Raw genomic sequence first — 19,102 nt, forward strand, 5'->3', positions numbered from 1 at the left:
CAATTGTGGGGTTCCACAGGGGTCGATCATCTCCCCAATGCTGTTTAACATCTTCATGAGGCCGCTGGGCGGGGTCATCAGAGGGTGTGGGGCATCGTGTCACCAGTACGCTGATGACACACAGCTCTACATCTCTTTTACTCCAACTTCAGTGGATGCCGTCCAGTCCCTTCAGCGCTGCCTGGACACCGTACTGGAATGGATGCAGTCAAATGGATTGAGGCTGAACCCGGACAAGACGGAGGTCTTGAGGGTGGGTGGCCCTCCTGTCAGCGGCATAGGTGACTCCCTTTCTTTTGGAGGGACGACCCTTGCCACAAAGAGTGAGGTCCGCAGCTTGGGGATACATCTGGACCCGGCGCTAACCATGGAAACCCAGGTGGCGTCCGTGGTCCGTTCTGCCTATTTTCATCTATGGCAGATTGCCCAGCTGCGGCCATATCTTGATCGGGGGGCCCTCACTACTCTAGTCCACGCGCTCGTAATCTCGAGACTAGACCATTGTAACGCACTCTACGTGGGGCTGCCTTTGAGGCTCTTGCGGAAACTCCAGATGGTCCAGAATGCAGCAGCTAGGCTTATTAGTGGGGTGAGAAAATATCAGCACATCTCCCCCACTCTGGCTGCGCTGCACTGGTTACCTATTCGTTTCCGCATTGACTTCAAAGTATTAATGATTACATATAAAGCCCTAAACGGTTTGGGACCTCAATATTTGGCAGATCGCCTCTTCCCACCCAGATCTACCCGAGTCACCCGACATAGCCAGCAGGGACGGCTGAGGGGACTGACGCCGAGGGAGGCCCGGAAGGAGAAAACAAGAAACCGGGCCTTCTCGGCAGTTGCCCCTCGGCTGTGGAACACACTTCCCACTGAAATTCGGCTGGCACCCTCGCTGGGTGTGTTCAAAAACCAACTAAAAACATGGTTATTCAGACAGGCCTTCCCCCCAGTCACCTAAGTTCCTTCCCCCTTTTTTTTTCTGGTTCTTAATGTTGCCATCTTGGATAATATTAATTATAATAATTATGTTAGTTATTTTTCTACATTGTTTTAATGTGTTTTAATGTTTGTAAGCCGCCCCGAGTAGACGTTGTCTAGAGGGGCGGGGTAGAAATTGAATAAATAAATAAAAATAAATAAATAAATTTGGGATTTCTTCAAGCAAAGCATGAGTATTACCACTAACCCATGGTCTTATCACCCATGTGTGGCCCAGTGCAAAGGCATGCATTCTTTTTGGCATGCTCGTTGTTTACCGTGGAGAAAGCAGTTTTGGCTATCATGGCTGCAGATTCCAAAGGAAGGAGAGAAAAAATGGGGAAAGAACAAGGGAAAGAAAGCAGGGAGGAGGAAGAGAGAAAATGTAATGACACCGAGAGAAGGAGAGAGGTCACACACACACACACACACACACACACATCGGGAAGTGCATAATTGACAGCTGTTTGAGCGTTTGCTGTTCAGACAGGAGGAACATAACAAATGGTACACCACTCCTTCCCACAATCTCAACAGACCCTTTGTAGCCTGAGCCACTCTACACCCAAAACAGCCAGTCTGGACGGCCCTAGGTCAAAAGTGATATGACAACATACAACTGAAACAAATAAAACAATAAAATATGGTTCTGTTTAAAACTGCAGAGGCATAATGTATTAGCACTATGCCATTCAATTGCATTTGTTATTATTTGCTGCTAAAGCCTAAGGGTGAATTCATGCTGGTAGCTGTACTGCTGCTTATGATTTACCGAGAAGAACTGAATACTGGAACTAGGAATGCTACTGTGGTGATGGAGGGCTGTTCACTTTGCAGCAGCTGCCCATTTTATACTGTTCTACTGAGGAGTATACCTTTCTTCCTCTTCCATTTTCGGGCAGAAATGCAACTTAGAAAGCAGGGGTACTTAAAACATGTACACTTCTCCCTTCAACAATGCTGGGGTTAGGAGCGCCGGACCCCCCATATAGTTCAAAATCTGTGTATAACTTCTATTCCCCCAGAAAGGTAACTACAAACCATAAAGAGTTCATTCAAACACACACACAACTGGCAGCCTCCTGACATTCCCCAGCACACTCCTTGGCTGCCATGTGTAGCTGCCATGCCAGGAAAGGGGACCAGTTGGACCATCGCCATCAGATGGGGGTTGCCAAGAACAGGGGCCTCGGTAAGTCTGAGACTCACCCTGTATGTATTCATTTAAGTACAGACTGATTGATTGATTGGTTGGTTGGTTGGTTGGTTGGTTGGTTGGTTGGTTGGTTGGTTGGTTGGTTGGTTGGTTGGTTGGTTGGTTGGTTGGTTGGTTGGTTGGTTGGTTGGTTGGTTGGTTGGTTGGTTGGTTGGTTGGTTGGTTGATTGATTGATTGATTGATTGATTGATTGATTGATTGATTGATTGAAAAAAATTATATATATAACCCTGCTGCTCGGATCTGTGCACTTCAAGGGAAACATGTATAAGACTTCCACAGATTAGACTAAATAAATAATAATGGTTTTATTTTTGTAAGCTTACATATGGTAAGAACAGTTAATCATTAAGATAATTAGAATGACAGTATTATTTGTTCTTCAGTCAGTGTAATCTGACCCTGGGTATGACTATGTGGGTTGGGGTGAGGATATGGTTTGCTTCCAAGTTTTTCAAACCAGGTCTTTGCTAGTTTCCACTGGTGGAATCACTGTAGCCATCCACACCAATGTGATCAATTATCCTGTCTGCCTCAAGGGGGAAACCTTCTGGTTCTTACTGGCACTTGCTCACTTACTTGCTTTTAGGGGATTAACTGCTCTGTCACTTGTATTCAAAAGCAGAAACCACAATCACAAATTGCCTAATGGAGATGAGAAAGAATCTCCCCTCCGATACCAATCTATAAAATACAAAAGAGCCTGATGCATACTGCATCTTTTTTTAATAGCTCCCCGTCCCCCTTTATCCTTCTTATTTTTTGTCTCAAGGCCAAAAAATGTATGTGTACCTCCTTACATGCACAGGGGCATACACACAAAGGCAGAAAGCTGTAAGAGGAAAATACTGTGAAGAAAAGAGTCTTTGCTGAGACTGGCCATTTTCACTGGAACCCTCCCTTCCCTTTGCCCTCTTTTTGATTTTGTTTGTTTTCCAGAATTGACATAGTACTTATCTAATACTTCACTAACGTTACCAATCATAACTTTTTTTAAAAAAGAAGAGAAGTTGTTGGAGTTAGGGAAAATGGCAGGTTGAGGGGAACTACTGTAACAGTGTACCACACAGTCAGCATCACCATAGACCCCCACAACCACCCTTCACATCAGGCTAGACAGTCACATACGTCAGATAGCGCAGAACAGCTGCTAGCCAAATCAGTGCAAAATAAACCACCCCCTGCCAGCTGAATAAAAGGAAATGGTTCCCCAGTGAAAAAGGCTAGACTTCTTCATGCTTAGCTTTATATTGTGTAGTCACTAGTTTTCAATTTTAACTGTGTCAAATTTGATGCAAGCCACTCGGTAAATTGTCAACAAAATGCTCACCTTGACTATGAAAAGATTTCGCTGAAGGCATCCAACAATCTATAGAAACTCTAAAGGCTTTAGTCTACATTTGTTATAAAACCAGCACAGTTCTGTAAATAGATTTGCAAAGAATTTATTTGATAAATATCTAGATTCCCTTCAGTTTATTGTGGAATATAATAATAAAAGTATAATATAAGAAAACTATATAAAAATATTCTTCAAATAAGAATTAAATCTTTCCCCTTAAACTCTACATTCTCTCTCAGTTATTTAGCTTTCATGTATCATATATTTCTTTAGGAAGCATTATGTGTTCTAATTACACATTTTTTTCCCATGCAAGAACCAGAAATAATTAGAGAATGGATTCTCAATACAACTGTGTAGCCAGTTTTTGTAAAAAAAAAAAAAAAAAAAAAAAAAAAAAAAAAAAAAAAAGGCAGAATTCCACAGCAGGATTGGTGGCACCATTTAAACCAAGTACTGTACTTCTTCTATGCCAGTGTTCTGCATGTCACAATGGCTACACATTACATAGTATCAGAATACATTAATTTACAACCAGATCTTTCTTTCTTTCTTTCTTTCTTTCTTTCTTTCTTCCCCGCCTATCTGGGCGATTCGTCCACTCTAGGTGGCTATTTGTCAATCCTGTTGAAAACCTCAAGGAATGTAGCCTCTTTGTTGTGTTTATAGTTGCATAAATTATAACCAGTATTTATTGCATAGTATTCTTATTGTAAACCTTGTATCCTTCTTAATCATTTCTTGAATCAGAGCTGAAGGTACCCAGTGATGGATCATTGAAGATGTCTGGCTAGTTTAAAACTGAGAATTTCTCCCCCAGAGGGTACAAAAGAGGAAAAGAGAAGAATATGGGTGCTCAAATTCATTGTGACTCCCTATGGTGAGAATCCTGTTTCCATAATGACTAAGAGATCCAGGAGGTGCATGTTCAGCTCTTTTTCGCCTCAGTTGGAAAGTACTGGTTCTTACTGTTGATTTGTGTGCCATGACTGGTGAGACTCGCAGCAACTGTCTGCAGTGCTCCCCCACGCATTCAGAACATGTTAATGATTATGAGCTAAAATTAGTTGCATCATCAGTTGCAGTTATGCTTCTCACTCTTTTACCCAACACACCTCTTCATGTGTACGGCAAAGACAACTCATTTATGTCAAAATATTATTACTCTGTAGCACCGAAAAGACTGAGACCTATTACTATGAAAGGTCTTGTAGATGAAAAACACAAAGTTTCAGATGCAACGTTTATGTCAGTAAGGGTAGAAAGGTAGAAAATAAATCTAGTGTGCTTCCATGGAATTGTACAAATACTTGATGATTTTGTTGGCATTCCCAGGAATAATGCACCAGACTTCTTCGTTATTTGTGTGGTATTTTAAACATCTACAGTACAAGAAGAGGAACTGATTATGTCCAATACTGTTTTACCTTATCAGTAGTTTGGTTAATATCTGAATGGGTGCAGAGTCAGAAATACTAAATATACAGTCTTGTAATACTGCCATGCTAACATTAGCTCCTCTTGGCATCTTAGCAGCATTATATAAAGCTCTCTTCTATTAGTGTTGGACTATTGACCTGACATGTTTAAATGTGTTTTAATTTGTGTAATTCTATTTAAAGGTAGATTTATTAATTTAGCTACTGACAGAATTCTTATTGTGTTTTTATTTATTGTATACTGTGGTTTTTAATTGTTTGTTTGTTTGTTTATTTATTTATTTACAGTATTTTTAGCCACACCATTACCAGTGGCTTCTGGGCGGCGTACAACAATGTATGTTGTTGTACTGCCCAGACAGTATTTGCACTAATAGTATAGAAGCAGAATAAATGAATAAACAAACAAACCTGCAGTATTGCTACCTAATAACAATACTTTAAAACCATTTTTATTGTTGATTATAATAGAGAGAAGTGACTAAAATATAAGCCATGGTCTATATTAATTGGATTTGTGTACTTATTAAAATCTGGAGCACTTTGACATTCCTTCATTTATTCAATACATATCTATGAACTTAATCATAGAACACACAAAAAGTTGAATCAAACAAGGGTGTCTCATAAAGGCTTAGAAAGCAACAGTTAAGGTCTATGTCTGGGGCAAGGCCAGCCCCAGGCACACAGCATGACTCCGCCCTACATTGGGGCCCCTTTTTGAATATTGTCATGGGAGGTATGTCATCACTGCATAAGACTGCACTGTCACACTAACAGTACAGTCTTATGCATGTTTACTCAGACGTCAGTTTCACCAAGTACAGATGGACTTTCTCCTAAGTGTGTTCAGGACTGCAACCTAAAGCTTCTTGTTCTGCAAGCCCAAAATTGCTTTCTAGTTGGAAAGAATCTGATCCAAAGTTCATGACAAAGTACTTCCATTTGGAGATGCCTACATTTTAATATGCTGTCATTTGTTCTTGCTTACCAAAAGGATTTGGAAAGCTGAGTGATAACTAAGAGTGTGGGCAAGGGAAACTTCCAGGTTTCATTTTTTTGGGTTTTTTTCTGGAGGTGGATAGGTGGTCTCCTTTAGTTTTCAGGTAATTTATGTATTGGCCCTTTCGATAAACCCCAAATGGCCCAACTTTGAGGGATCCTTTTGGTTAAGTTTCTCCACTCAGGGTTCTGGCACTAGTCCAAAATAGACTGGTGATAGTGGTAAGGCACAGAAAGAGAGAGGAAAGAGATGGGACTGGCACAACAGCAGTGGCAATGCAAGGCAAAGGGAGGAGGGAGGAGACTAGGGCTAGCAGGGCCAAGAAGTGCAGGACAGCGACAGCAACTCAGGCAAGGAGAGGAAGGGGAAAAGCAGGACAGGTGGACTATTTGTTAGAATATCAATGTGAACTCATTTTCCATAAATGGGCTGAATAAAAGGCTATCTAATAGAAGAAACCCAACAAAAAGTCTGAAAATTTTCAGTCCCTCTCATTTGGAAAAATCAAAAGTATTAGATTTCAGAGGCTTTGTATTGGAACCTATGAAAAGAATATGATGCTGCAATAGCCTCTTTCTCTCTCTTTTTCATTTGGGTTAACCTGAAAGTCCCATAACTTAATAACAATTTGAGATTTAAGTTATCCCACATACAGAACAAAATAATTTCAAATGCAGCTTAAACTTGGGTGAAACACTCGATCCTACCAAACAATAGAGATAACTAGAAAAATCGATAATAAAGGACAGCAACTGAACACCTCATTTTACAACACTTATGTTTTGTAACACTTATGCTTACAATAGTTAGAATTTTTTTGCTTGTTTGTTTATCACTTGTCAATGCACACACAGCTATTATGTATAAAACAGAAACAAATCCTTCAGCTTTCAACTGAGAAGAGTGATATTAAGCAATACACTTGTAAAATATTTCTTGTCTCTGGGTGCTTAAAGGAGTTGAGATGTCACCTTTAGCACTAAGTGTGGGTTGTCAAACTAGTATTTTGATGTGGCTTTGGAATGTACATTGTGGCTGCAAGAACACTCCCAGCAATCATATGCTGTACAAGGAACAGAGTGAATCAGTTCCTTCTTGGCCACATTTAAAGTTATGATGGTCACTTTTGAGAGCCATGTTCATAGGACTATTTAGAACTACAGCCAACAATAATTTGCAGTGCCTTTGGGGGAAAGCATAGACCATATTTCAAGTACGTGCAAATCCCACAAAGCAAACAGTTTTTCATGTCCCAAAGTTAGACCTGTAGGTCTCAGAGCATGGATATAGTACTAAAAAAGTCAACAAGCAAAATCTATTGCTCTTACTTATGAATAGCTAACAATGCTCCTAATTAGTACCTCCCTAGGGTGTTCCTTTTAGTCGTATTTTAAAAATGCCAAAAACAGGCCAACAATGTCCTAAAAGACTTCCACAATGACTCCCAAATAATATCTTGAATTAATAAGTGAACTATTTATTATGCCTAATACCTAACATTGTGAGCAGCACTGCATTATTGCTTAAAAGCTGTTTCGTTGGCACAGGGGACTGTCAAAGAGTACTGAGGGATGTTACTTTTAAAGCATAACGTCCCAGTTATTTCCATCTGTCATATGGTTGTTATAACAATTAGCTGTTCTGAAAGAAATCAGCAATCCCACACTTAGCAGCTACCTGTTGTTCATTTGTGTTGTATATTTGTAATGTATACACTACATGCACATAGATGCCAGGCAGAAAATGTTAGCAAGTGTTTTTATGAAACTTTGCTGATGTGTCAGGATGCCATAACTACAAAGTCAAGAAACAATCAGATACCGTAGTTTGTCACAGAATAGAGATGTTACATAAATTTAAATAAACTCAGAAAACTTGGGTAATCTTAAAGTAAGAAACTGACTTCCTAACCAAGATGAATAAAGAAGCATACAAGGCCACATGAGCCATTCATGTTTAGACATCCAGAATCCAACTGGTGAATTACACTTGCATAAGCAAAATTGCTTAAGTTATGGCAGCAATTTGTCATTCATTAATGAGACATTATTAATATTCCAAGGCATGTGTCCAATTCCATGATCAGGTACATCATAATTGGCACCCTATTAATTAGCAGCAATTTACCACTGTGACTTATGTTATTTCTCTTACAAAACTACAAATCATCAGTAGGACTCTGGCCAACATTGTAAAATGAAATGTCAATAACGAGAACTAGATGCCTACTTTTAAAATAAAGTATTTAAATAGATTCTGTCTTTGTTATATTTAAAGCATGGTACAACATTACTTATTATTTCAGACACTTACATTCCCTTAACCAAGGGAGTCCCTCCTAAGATAATTTCATTAGCCAGGATTTTAGTTGCTTTTACTGGCAAAACATGAAGATGAGCATTTTAAAGATTAAATCATTAACTTGAGTGGGTGAACATTCAATGAATGAGGTCACAGAGGATGTTACAGATAACAAGGGATACTCCAGAGACCTATATTGGGTTTTATGGACAATTCTGTCTCAAAGTTCAAGATGATGGGTTCTGAAAGGTTGACTCAATTCATCAAGGTGTTGGTTTTAATACTTAAAGCCCTCAATAGCATCTGGGTCCAATTTAAGGGACTGCCTGTCCCATGTTGAACCATTCGCAGAAATTCCACTGTGAAGAGGTTCTTGACAGACAACAAGAAGAGAGTTTTAACTTGTATTGCTGACTAATTAAGGAATACACTCAGAAACTATACACTCAGGTTTGATTTCCTGTTTGAATTGATGGGTTTGTTCTCCTTGCAGTCCAGGGGACTCTCAAGAGCCTCCTCCAGCACCACAACTAAAAGGCATCAATTCTTTGGCAGCTTTCTTTATGGCCCAGCTCTCACTTCCGTACATCACTACAGGGAAAACCATAGCTTTGACTAATCGGACTTTTGTTGGCAAGGTGATGTCTCTGCTTTTTAAGATGCTGTCAAGGTTTGTCATTGCTTTCCTCCCAAGAAGCAGGCGTCTTTTAATTTCGTGGCTGCTGTCTCCATCTGCAGTGATCATGGACCCCAGGAAAGTAAAATCTGTCACTGCCTCCATATCTTCCCCTTCGATTTCGCAGGAGGTGATGGGACCAGTGGCCATGATCTTAGTTTTTTTGATGTTGAGTTTCAGACCATTTTTTGCACTCTCCTCTTTCACCCTCATTCCAAGATTCTTTAATTCCTCCTCACTTTCTGCCATAGTTACAGTAGGCCTATCGGACTCAATGCTACTTATGCAGGAGCTGACTCAGCAAATCCCCATTGACTCTATGGACCTACTCTAGTGCAACTTACTACACTAAGAGGATTTCAGCCATTATGTCTTGTTTCAGTACACACTTTTACACATGGACATGTACCCTAATCATGTAGTCCAAAACAGCACATAACTAGTTCAGATGTTTCTCATAGGTTTGGAGGGTATATGAAATTCAGGAACGCCTACTGAAATATCCACATAGAGTTCTAAGCCTTCAGAAATGGGGATTTCCAAGCAGTTGTTGAAATGGTCTTTGGTACAAAAAGGAAACTCCTTGGCGAGGTGTTAGTCAATTGCAAATTAATCATCCTGTGTAAAAACATTCTCCCTCTCCTTGTCTTAATGGCCCTTCCACACCTTTGATGTTTCCCTAGGCCAGAAAACTTAATCTTGTACTGAATCTCAGTGGGAGAAATCCTTTCAGCACCACTAAGTGAAGGCCAGCTTCAAAGGAAATCCCCAGCCAGTAACTTCTGACCATGGAATCCTTGTGAAAATGCAGGCGCTAGCACCTTAACATTCAGTTCAGCCGTAAAGGTTTATTGGACCAGCTCCCCAGGAGTTAACTCTCATGCTTTAAAAGGGGTCAGGATTCAGGGTCACTGTATCTAGGCTCAAATTGCTATCCATGTCTGGTAGGTTCTGTTTCTTGGAAAGAACTATGTTTATCTGCAAGCAAATGCTTGTGCCCTTCCTGTCTCTCCATGTGATCAGTAAAATACTGAGCTATATTCACATTTTCTAAGTTGATGTAAACAGGAACAGAAGAAGCTCCCTTACACTGAATCAGAGTACTGTTGTTCTTGTTCTGTGGTGCCCATGCTCCTCAGTCTTTCAGTCTTTTCTGCCTCTTCTTGGAGGTGTCAAGGCACTGAGACTGCAAACCAATGGACCATGAATCTACCAGTGAACAATGGTCCTTGCCACCTAATGGATGAACGTCCATCTTTTTGTAATTTTTTTGGTTTGAATAACTATGCCACCCTTTATATAGCGGGTGCTTGTCAGATGATTTTGACTTCAGTTCCCATGATCTCTCACCACTGGCACATTAACTGGGGCCAATGGGAGATATAGTCCAAAAACATCTGGGGAGCATTAGATTGAGAGGAACTGGGTTAGATCACTTCACTGTTCTAAGGGCTGAGTTATATAAACAAGGATCTTACCATATTTACAGAACCAAAAAGTGAGTTCTGGAGGCAAAAGCATACCGAGTGAGAACAACTCAACCCCTCACCATTTACCGTTTATATATACATCCACCTAACTAGAAACTGCAAGGCACAACCCAGTCTTGATCATGTACTATGATTTGATTCAAGAGCAATTTTAACAGGAAATCATAGCCACCAGGCAAGACCACTTCATGGGAATCAGAATCCTCTGCAACCCATTCAACACTCTTAAATGCTACAAATATGGAAAATGCAGTTAAAAGAGAATATCAAAATTTAAAAGAATAAAGATGTGTCCTTCTGCTTTTCTGCCAGTTGCAGGTCTCTTCTGTACCATAATTTCTGAAAACCTTGTTTAATTTATTTTCTACTTGAAGACTGTTTTTAATGTTACCTCTCAACCCTAAGCAGTGGCAGGTACTAAGCCACTACTTCTCAAACTAGGAATGGACGTGGTGAAGAAATTCTAAGCAGGGAATAAGATGGTGAAATTTTAATAAAGAAAAAAACATGTTTATCAGCTTGAACAATGGGTGGGTGGGGAGAGGAAATACAATATAGTTGCCTTAGTGTTGGAGGTTGCCACGGACACTGGAAATACCAGCCATGGACATCTGAGTGAACTATTTCTGACCGCAAGAAATCTGCATAGGAATCTGAGTGGAATAGTGGATGCACTGCTACCAGGGTGGGGGTGGGGGGGTGATATACATTATCATATCAAAACCTCGGAATCTTGTATGAAAGGAAGCACGAAGTCCTAGGAATATGCCAATTTATAATTAAAATTAATCACATTAAAATTAATTTTAAAGCCTTTTTTAACTGGGAGTCAGAAAGAAGAAAGATCTTGAGGCACCCAGTTTTTGACAAGTGAAGTAAAATGTAAACCATGCAGCCCTGAGAGGAACAAGCCTCTATAAAATAATTCAGTAGCTTCCTAAAAGTTCCCTGGAATTGTAGCTGTGCTAAGCTATCATGTGATGCTTCCTCCTGTTTTCCCCACAGCAGTGAGATGAACAGCAAAGCTGTTGGAAGCCAATACAACCCTTTGCAAAATCTCAGTGTATAAATGTAGGTTGTTGGCATTCGTGAGGGAAGAAAAGGCTTCCTCTCTCCTTAGATGTTATTGCCTTGAGCAAGTCTGTACATCATTAATGAGTGGGGGGGGGCAGTTTAATGCTTAGAATGAGAGCAACCAGGCTACCCTCACTTATTCCATTAACCATTATCAAGCAGTTCAGATATATTCCAGCAGTATTCTATATGAAAACCTCCAAGCTATGCCTTTCCTCACAAGTAGCCTCCAGGCAGTACAGTATATGGCAGTCCATACAATTATTTTGTCACATGATACCTCCAACAATAATCTGGTCTTTGCACTATACCAGACCTAAATTCTAAAAATATTACCTGACAAGGAAAAGTTCTACCTACCTATTTCTTTCATTTTACATGCAGACACACTGGCGATCACTAAAATTGATCATTTCCTCTCAGCTTTCTATACATTCTTTTTCAGCAGACAGGAAATCCATTGCTGTGATATTATACAGCAAAGTTCCTGGAGATTTCCTAATATAGCAGAAGATTCTACCTCATCAGGCAACAAGAACTTCTTAATTGAAATTAACCACAAATGGACAGAACAACATTTCTTTAAAGCTTTGAAGGTGACCACAAATGCAGAGGCGGGCTGCATATACGAAACACTTCACTAATGTACTAAACCTTGACCCCTGTTTACAAAACTGTTGCTCCAGTAGGAACCATTATGACAAAAAGTCTTGTGGGATCATAAAGACTAAAATCTTTAGTCTTTACTAAGCTTTCATGGATCAGAGCTCACTTGCATCTGACAAAATGGGCTACAGTTTATGAAAGGCTGCTGTTTTTGCTCTAACAAATGAACGTGCCAGCCTCTTGAAAGTATGAACCTTGCAAGGACCTAATAGTTCCCAAGTATTTCATTGAATGGATACAAATGGCAGAATCTCAATGAAGTTCTATAAAAAACATGTACTTTTTCTACATAGTATATATGCAATACCATGTGTTCGAAAAACTATTCATATACAAAATAATTCCAGAAATCTAATGTGGGATCCACATATTAAAACTTGTACAGTATTTGCAGAGAAAGAAATTGTGTTGTTTATTATTATTCTACTAAACAGGTATTTTTAATACTGTATAAAGAATAAAGAAACACCACTTCTAGGTCACTGATTGGCACAGACTACTTTTAAAAATAGTTTCAATTGACTTGTTAATATAGAAATGGACTGGTTTTTCACTAGTGTTCTGTCTTAAAGCATTTCTAGTCTGCTTTGTTGTAGTGCCTCATATATGAAGAGAAAACAGCAGTCTTGTTTATCTGCAGGAGGAATAAAACCAGAAAGCCCCAACATACACCTAACTGGCTATGACTGCAATCCTACTACCTTACCATGAAATAAGTCCCATTAAACTCAACAGAACCTATTTCTGAGTTGATTTGCAATGCAGAGCTCAACAAGCCCCCTTTCAGTGACTTTACACAATGTATTACACAATGTAAATATGGGCATGGAAGAAGAAAATGCTTCAAACAGCAAGGCAGCATAAAAGCAGCAGACTGATTCCCCTGTTAAACCTGTGTGGGATAAATGTAACACTGAACCTCAGATTACCATAATTGAGTGATTTGAGATTTGAGACAATCAGATAGCAAGATTGCACTTTTCATTAAGTATGCAAACAACTGTTCTAGTCACCTGGATGAAGAAAAAGCTGCACCTGTCTGGTAAGAACAAGATTCCTGACTTGGCTGCATAGCTATAGACTTGCCCAAATCCTCCTTCTACATAACACTCCCTCCCTCCTCCCTATACTATGTACACTGTATACATATTTATATATTTTATACATAACACATATCCACCTGAAATGCAATTCATTAGCAGGGAGGTCTGCTTTTCTTGTGAATGAGAGGCAAATGGAAGTCCAGGAACGTCTCTGGGGAGAAATGCATACAGTGGTAATTCAGGCTCTTGCAGCTCAAAATAGGGCTGTTTTCAGCGTCACTGGAAACATTCCCCGCCCACTGCTCTCACCAGATGCAGGAATCTGGGTGGAGTCCTCAACAAAAGCTAAGGTGTGCCCACAGGAATAAGCTTTCTGAATAAGCTGCAGACATTTAATCTTTCCCACAAACTTTGAAGATCTTCCAAAATTACTATGTAACTACTGTCAATATCTCGCAGTTGCACTTCCTTGGAAAATGGGGAGATAAAAGCTAGAATGTAAAATGGACCCATTAGATTTATCCTTGCTTTGTCATGAAACGTTTTCATAAAACTTTTCTTTATCACAACTGTACCCCATTGCCTCAATTTTCTCCCTCCTTAATCTCACTGCTCTCCCAAAAGCTATTAGAAAAATCCTTTCATGGCAGTCTGTGGGCAGTTTCTCAACCTGATCTTTAAGACAAATCTCAAAGAAAAAGAAAAATGTCCCTCTCATTGCTACTGCCCGTCTCCTCCCATTTCTGAAAGTTCTAATTTTTTTCTATATGTAGTCCAATAGTGCTGCCCTAATGGAGTCTTAAAAAGAATCACTTCCTCTGCGATCCTCCTGGCACATAATAAATAAATAAATAAATAAATAAATAAATAAATAAATAAATAAATAAATAAATAAAAATAAAAATAAAAATAAAAATAAAAATAAAAATAATAATAATAATAATAATAATAATAATAATAATAATAATAATAATAATAATAATAATAATAATAATAATAATAATAATAATAATAATAATATACAATGTTTTTGCAGAAAGAGCACATGCTAACATGCTAGGTGGGTAGTTTCAATCTTTTCTAGAAAACAATTCACATGGGACCTCAGGAAAGGAAAGGAAAAGATATTGCTCAACTGACAGGGAAATGGCTCATAAGGAAATTGGAAGGGACCAGGAAAAAAAGATTTAAGCATGTCACTCAGAGCCTTGATACTGAAGAAGCAGTTCATTCTTGATGGAAGAGAATTGCAGAGAGGCAGAAGGGGGAAGAAATGTTATCTATTCATTCTGAATCATTCAACAGCTGATGACCTGCAGCCCTAGAATGTTTACGGAGATTATACCTCACCCTCACTTCAAGCATAAAGAGCAAGTGCATGAATAATACAATTGCATGGGGTGAAGTGTCACAATTCAGCATTTTTTTTGCTCTACAGACAAGGCACGCTGGCCAACAAGTTTGCAATTATTTTGGGAAAGGGTGGCTGCTTTACATAGGAGACTGGCTGCCTACCTTTAGGCATACCTTATGGTTGTTACTATTACAAATTTAACCATCTTTTTTGATATTTAAAGCAAGGTATAATTTTTAACCAGTACAGGGTGTCACACACAACTCAGCCTTTTGATATCAATTGTCTGATGGGGAGCAATCCCACAGCCAACCCTGTTTAGATCTTGGAACCATTGCTTTTTTGGACTACAGATCCCAGTATCCCTCAGTGAGCATGCCGTCTAGAACATTCTAGGAGCTGTAATTGAAAAAAGGTAACTTTACTCTTCCTTAGATGCATGGTCAGCTTTTTTGCAGAAAGACAAGGGAAATTCTAAAAATTTGCTCCTTCACTTCTCTCTGAACACAGTTTGTTGCTTCAAAGCAAATGACATCTGGCAGGAGTTACTGACATGGCTTTTGCATTTACTGGAAAACACTAATACTATTATGTATTCTTTCATTTTGTATGAAAGGATGACGTGCCTCCATTTTTAATTCAGAAAACCAACTGCACACCATCTAGCAAAACTTTAGACCTTTAAAGGATAAACAACGCATTACGAAAACAACTCATTAACTTCCACAGACATGGAAGCATTGCTTAAAGCCTACAGCTAATCACCGGAAAAGCAATATATAAATTGGCCATTTGCTATGTAAGCTGTAGAAGGGCCACAACAAATAGAGCTGAACACCATTAGCTGCTCCTTTCAGTTTAGCCTTCTTCCAAATTAACACCACACCAGGCAGCCTCAGTTGAAAAAACAAACACTGGAGAGTTTCTTTGAATAAATAAAGCATTTGTTTCATAGCCAGAGTCAATAGCTACCAGCCTGAAAGACTTTGTCAGGGTGGCCTCACACATGTTCATGGTAAACACAACACCCAGGTGTACAATCACATTTTCTGCAACACACACTTGAGATGTGAATGACATGCACACCACTGTCAACACAGGGCAGAGTGGCAAATGCATCAGGTAGGGTGGTTTCTGGTATTTGTGTTGTGCTGTGTAATCAGAAGCCAGTGTAAATGAAAAAGAACCTGGTTGATATGACTGGAGCACTGAGAAGCAAAGTGATTGTTATCACATATGAAGTCCCATTTAGATTGGGACAAGGTTAGTTGAAGGCTGTTTCCCCTCACAGGGACTTGCCTGAGCAGTTTTCAGTATTTAAGGCCCTGTTCTTATTTCCAAAGTCTTCTTGTTAGTAAAGGTAGAATTGTGGATATATTTTGGAACTTTTTTCCTTAAGAAGTTCAGTTGGCTTTTTTTAATCTGCTGGTATTTTTTACCTGTTTGAACTTCCTGACACGATTGCTTTATGTCGAGCATGCATTTAAGGAGTTGCAAATAGCAGAGTTACCTGTTACTGAGACATTTCTGGGGGTTGTAATGAGGACATTATGAAGTAACATTTCAAAGGGAATACGTAGTAGATGTGAAGAACAGTCTTTGGGGTAATGAGATTTTGTAATTTTTTGTGTTGCTTTTGGAGGGAATTGAGGGGCATTTTAGGGGATTTCGAGCATGGTATTTCAAGCTTTATGCTCTTATCTTTTCAATTCTAAATGTTTTTTTGCTCAAGGAACAGAAATGTAACCAGTAATGTAAGGTCACTAAATTTGTTTTCATAATAGTAGTGATAATGAATGAATTTTTCAGCTTTATTTCGGTATGCCTGCATTAGAACCCCCTGAAATGCCTCAGTAATTCCTTACTTATATAGCACAAATTATTTTTTAAAAGTAACTTATGAAATTCTGGTTTTAAACCCATCACAGTTTTCAGATTTAATGAATATACTTTACTTGTATTTATCCATCATCATCATGCACCATTAAATCACTTATGATTTATGGCAACCCTCCCAGGCTCTCCTTTTTGTGGTATTCAAGGACTGTTGAATTTTCCCAAGGCCGCACATGTGGCACACACACCATCTGCCATACATGGTCTGAATAATATCCTCTGACCTCTCTCCTAGTAGGCATTGTGGGGATTCAAACTCCTGGCCCCTGGCTCTACTGCTAGGCGCTCCAACCCCCTAAGCTACACCAGCTGTGTTCTCCATTCACATTTCTGTATTTTTAATATGGAAGCTCTCGGGGAGGGGGGGTCCCTTTGGAACTGCTATTGTCATACTGTAGGTACATACTTCAATACATACATAACATGAATGCCTGAGGACCATGACTACATTCCAAATGCATGGAAATAAATGTATCATTAAAATAGCACCCATTGTACATTATTTTGTATCATGCAGATAACATCCTTCCTGCAGCGGTTAAACTGCAGTACTACAGTAAAGACCCGGCTCACAACCTAAATTCAATCCCAGACTCAGGCAGTTGGTTTGAGGCTTCCTTCCAAGTAAATTCAGTACCCAGCTCACTGGGAGGGGAGACAATGTGTTGCCTGCATTATTAAACTGTAAACAGCCCAGAGAGAGCTTTAAGCACTATAGGGCGGTATATAAACAGAACATTTTGCTATTTTGCTTTAATATGGTGTAGACATAGCAATCAAGCCAACTGGAAAGCTGGTACAGTACTGAGAATCTCTCAAGATGCTGGATAAGATTAGAGAGCTGCTTGCCCAGTCACCCTTGCTTTGCCGGAAAGGAACTTGATGTCTTCTCTAGAATTAGGATTTTATCTCAAATCTCTCCTGGCTTGGTTTATTGTCAAGCATTTTTCCCCCAGCCAGATAAGGACTCTGGTTATGTAAAAGTACTCCCCCCTCCAGAAAACTCTGTTCAGTATTTAAAGGAGCCACTTAGGTGCACACTATTAAATTAATTTTTTAAAAAAGCATAAAAAGTTGGAAGAGAAGAGAGTAGACCAGCCTAAAAACACAAGACAATTAAATGAAATGTTAAAGGGAAAAAAACCTCACTGCACTGTGTTCATTGACCTAGAAATATACTTAGCTACCACTCACAGTTTCTTTTTTTTTGGGGGGGGGAAGCAAATTGTAGTGTTTAATGTGAAAAGAATTCTTTACCACTAGTATAATGTACATATGCAATGCTATACTGAGACCTTATTTCCCAACACTCTTCTGAGAGCAACAGCTGTTTTTTTCTACAGACAGATATGGCTAGAATCATATTCTATGTGCTTTTTGCCCCTAAGTTTGCTCCCACAGCCCTCCGGGGGAACTAACTTACTCTTACCCCCAGCCAAGGACAAAAATTAATCCTTTAATGTGCTTCAAACTCCCATTTATTCTGAAATTCAATGCAATGAAGTAACCTGCAAGCCAGCTGCCATGATACATCTGGCACCTAATAAAACATAAGAAGGATGGGTTTGATCATGTGTGCCAGTAATTAGCCATGAGGCAGTGTTCCCAGTGCCGCTGAAACTCCGCCTCTGTAAGTTCAGCTGGGAGCAGTTCTGTAGACACAGATGCAAATACTCTCTGCTAAGCAAAGTCTCAGTAATATTTATATACCTTTTTGCCGAACAAATCATGTTGGAAATTAAAGGCTTTCTGGGAGGAGGCAGCTGGGTCCTTGAAACTCTCATGTGCACATAATCTTTCCTCGTTCCAAAATAATGACTGTAGTATTTTTGCTAAGTTCCAGCAGGACTGCACAAGTGGTCAAAAATGAAAGGAGGGCTAAAGGGGGCTGAACTTTCACCTACTACATCTAAAGATGTGAATATTATTTCAGCCACACGTCATTTCCAAATACCTTTGACACTTTCTTTAAATCAGTCAAATTTTCTGGACAGGCTCTCTATTTTTATTTATTTATATTATATCACCACCACCACCATCATCTTAGAACTGCAGAGCTGGGAGGGATCCTATGGATCATCAGGTCCAGATCCTGTTATGGAGGCACAGTTGAGGAAGCAAACTTCCAGACAGCCAGATACATAAATCACTGGGCTATGCCATTGTTATCCCCATAGGGGACCCAGGGCAGTCACAACAGCTAAAAGTATACAACAACAGTTTTAAAATACCATATAAATGCCCTATTAATAATCAATAAAACATATATCAAGATTAAAAACAGTTTTAAGGTATTTTTAAAAACCTTTTAAATCTCTTAAGTGCAATAAGAAAAGCATTTGTGAGACACTTATCGCTTAAAAGTCTCCCTGCAAAGAAAAGTCTTTGCCTGATGATGGACGGGCAAGAGGAAGAGGACAGATCTTGCTTTTCGGGGCAGGGCATTCCAAAGCCTGAGAGCAAACACTGTGTCCTTACCAAGCAAGCTTTGGAAGATTTTTTTTTATTTTTTTATTTGATTTTTACCCCGCCCTTCTAGACCATGTCTACTCGGTGGTGGAACTGAGAGAAGGGCCTCCTCAAAAGATCTTAGGAGGCTTTTTCACTTTTCTAATTCTAA

At 39.3% G+C, this 19,102-nt stretch overlaps 1 protein-coding gene across 6 annotated transcripts in view; it reads right to left on the reverse strand.

The window, feature by feature from the left end:
- The window catches only part of SH3PXD2A (SH3 and PX domains 2A), a 338,938-nt gene that overhangs the window by 220,512 nt on the left and 99,324 nt on the right, over nt 1-19,102 (reverse strand). Inside the window, exon 1 of one of the 6 annotated variants that reach the window (XM_072995590.2) lies at nt 13,370-14,205. The exons of the other annotated variants lie outside the window; for them this stretch is intronic. Coding sequence (XP_072851691.2) covers nt 13,370-13,385 — 16 coding nt within the window. The 5' untranslated portion in view covers nt 13,386-14,205. Of the gene's footprint in view, nt 1-13,369; nt 14,206-19,102 lie in introns of those variants that run through there. 6 annotated transcript variants of the gene reach the window in all.

The sequence above is a fragment of the Pogona vitticeps genome, chromosome 3 (genome assembly GCF_051106095.1).
Source record: "Pogona vitticeps strain Pit_001003342236 chromosome 3, PviZW2.1, whole genome shotgun sequence".
NCBI classification, from domain to species: domain Eukaryota; kingdom Metazoa; phylum Chordata; class Lepidosauria; order Squamata; family Agamidae; genus Pogona; species Pogona vitticeps.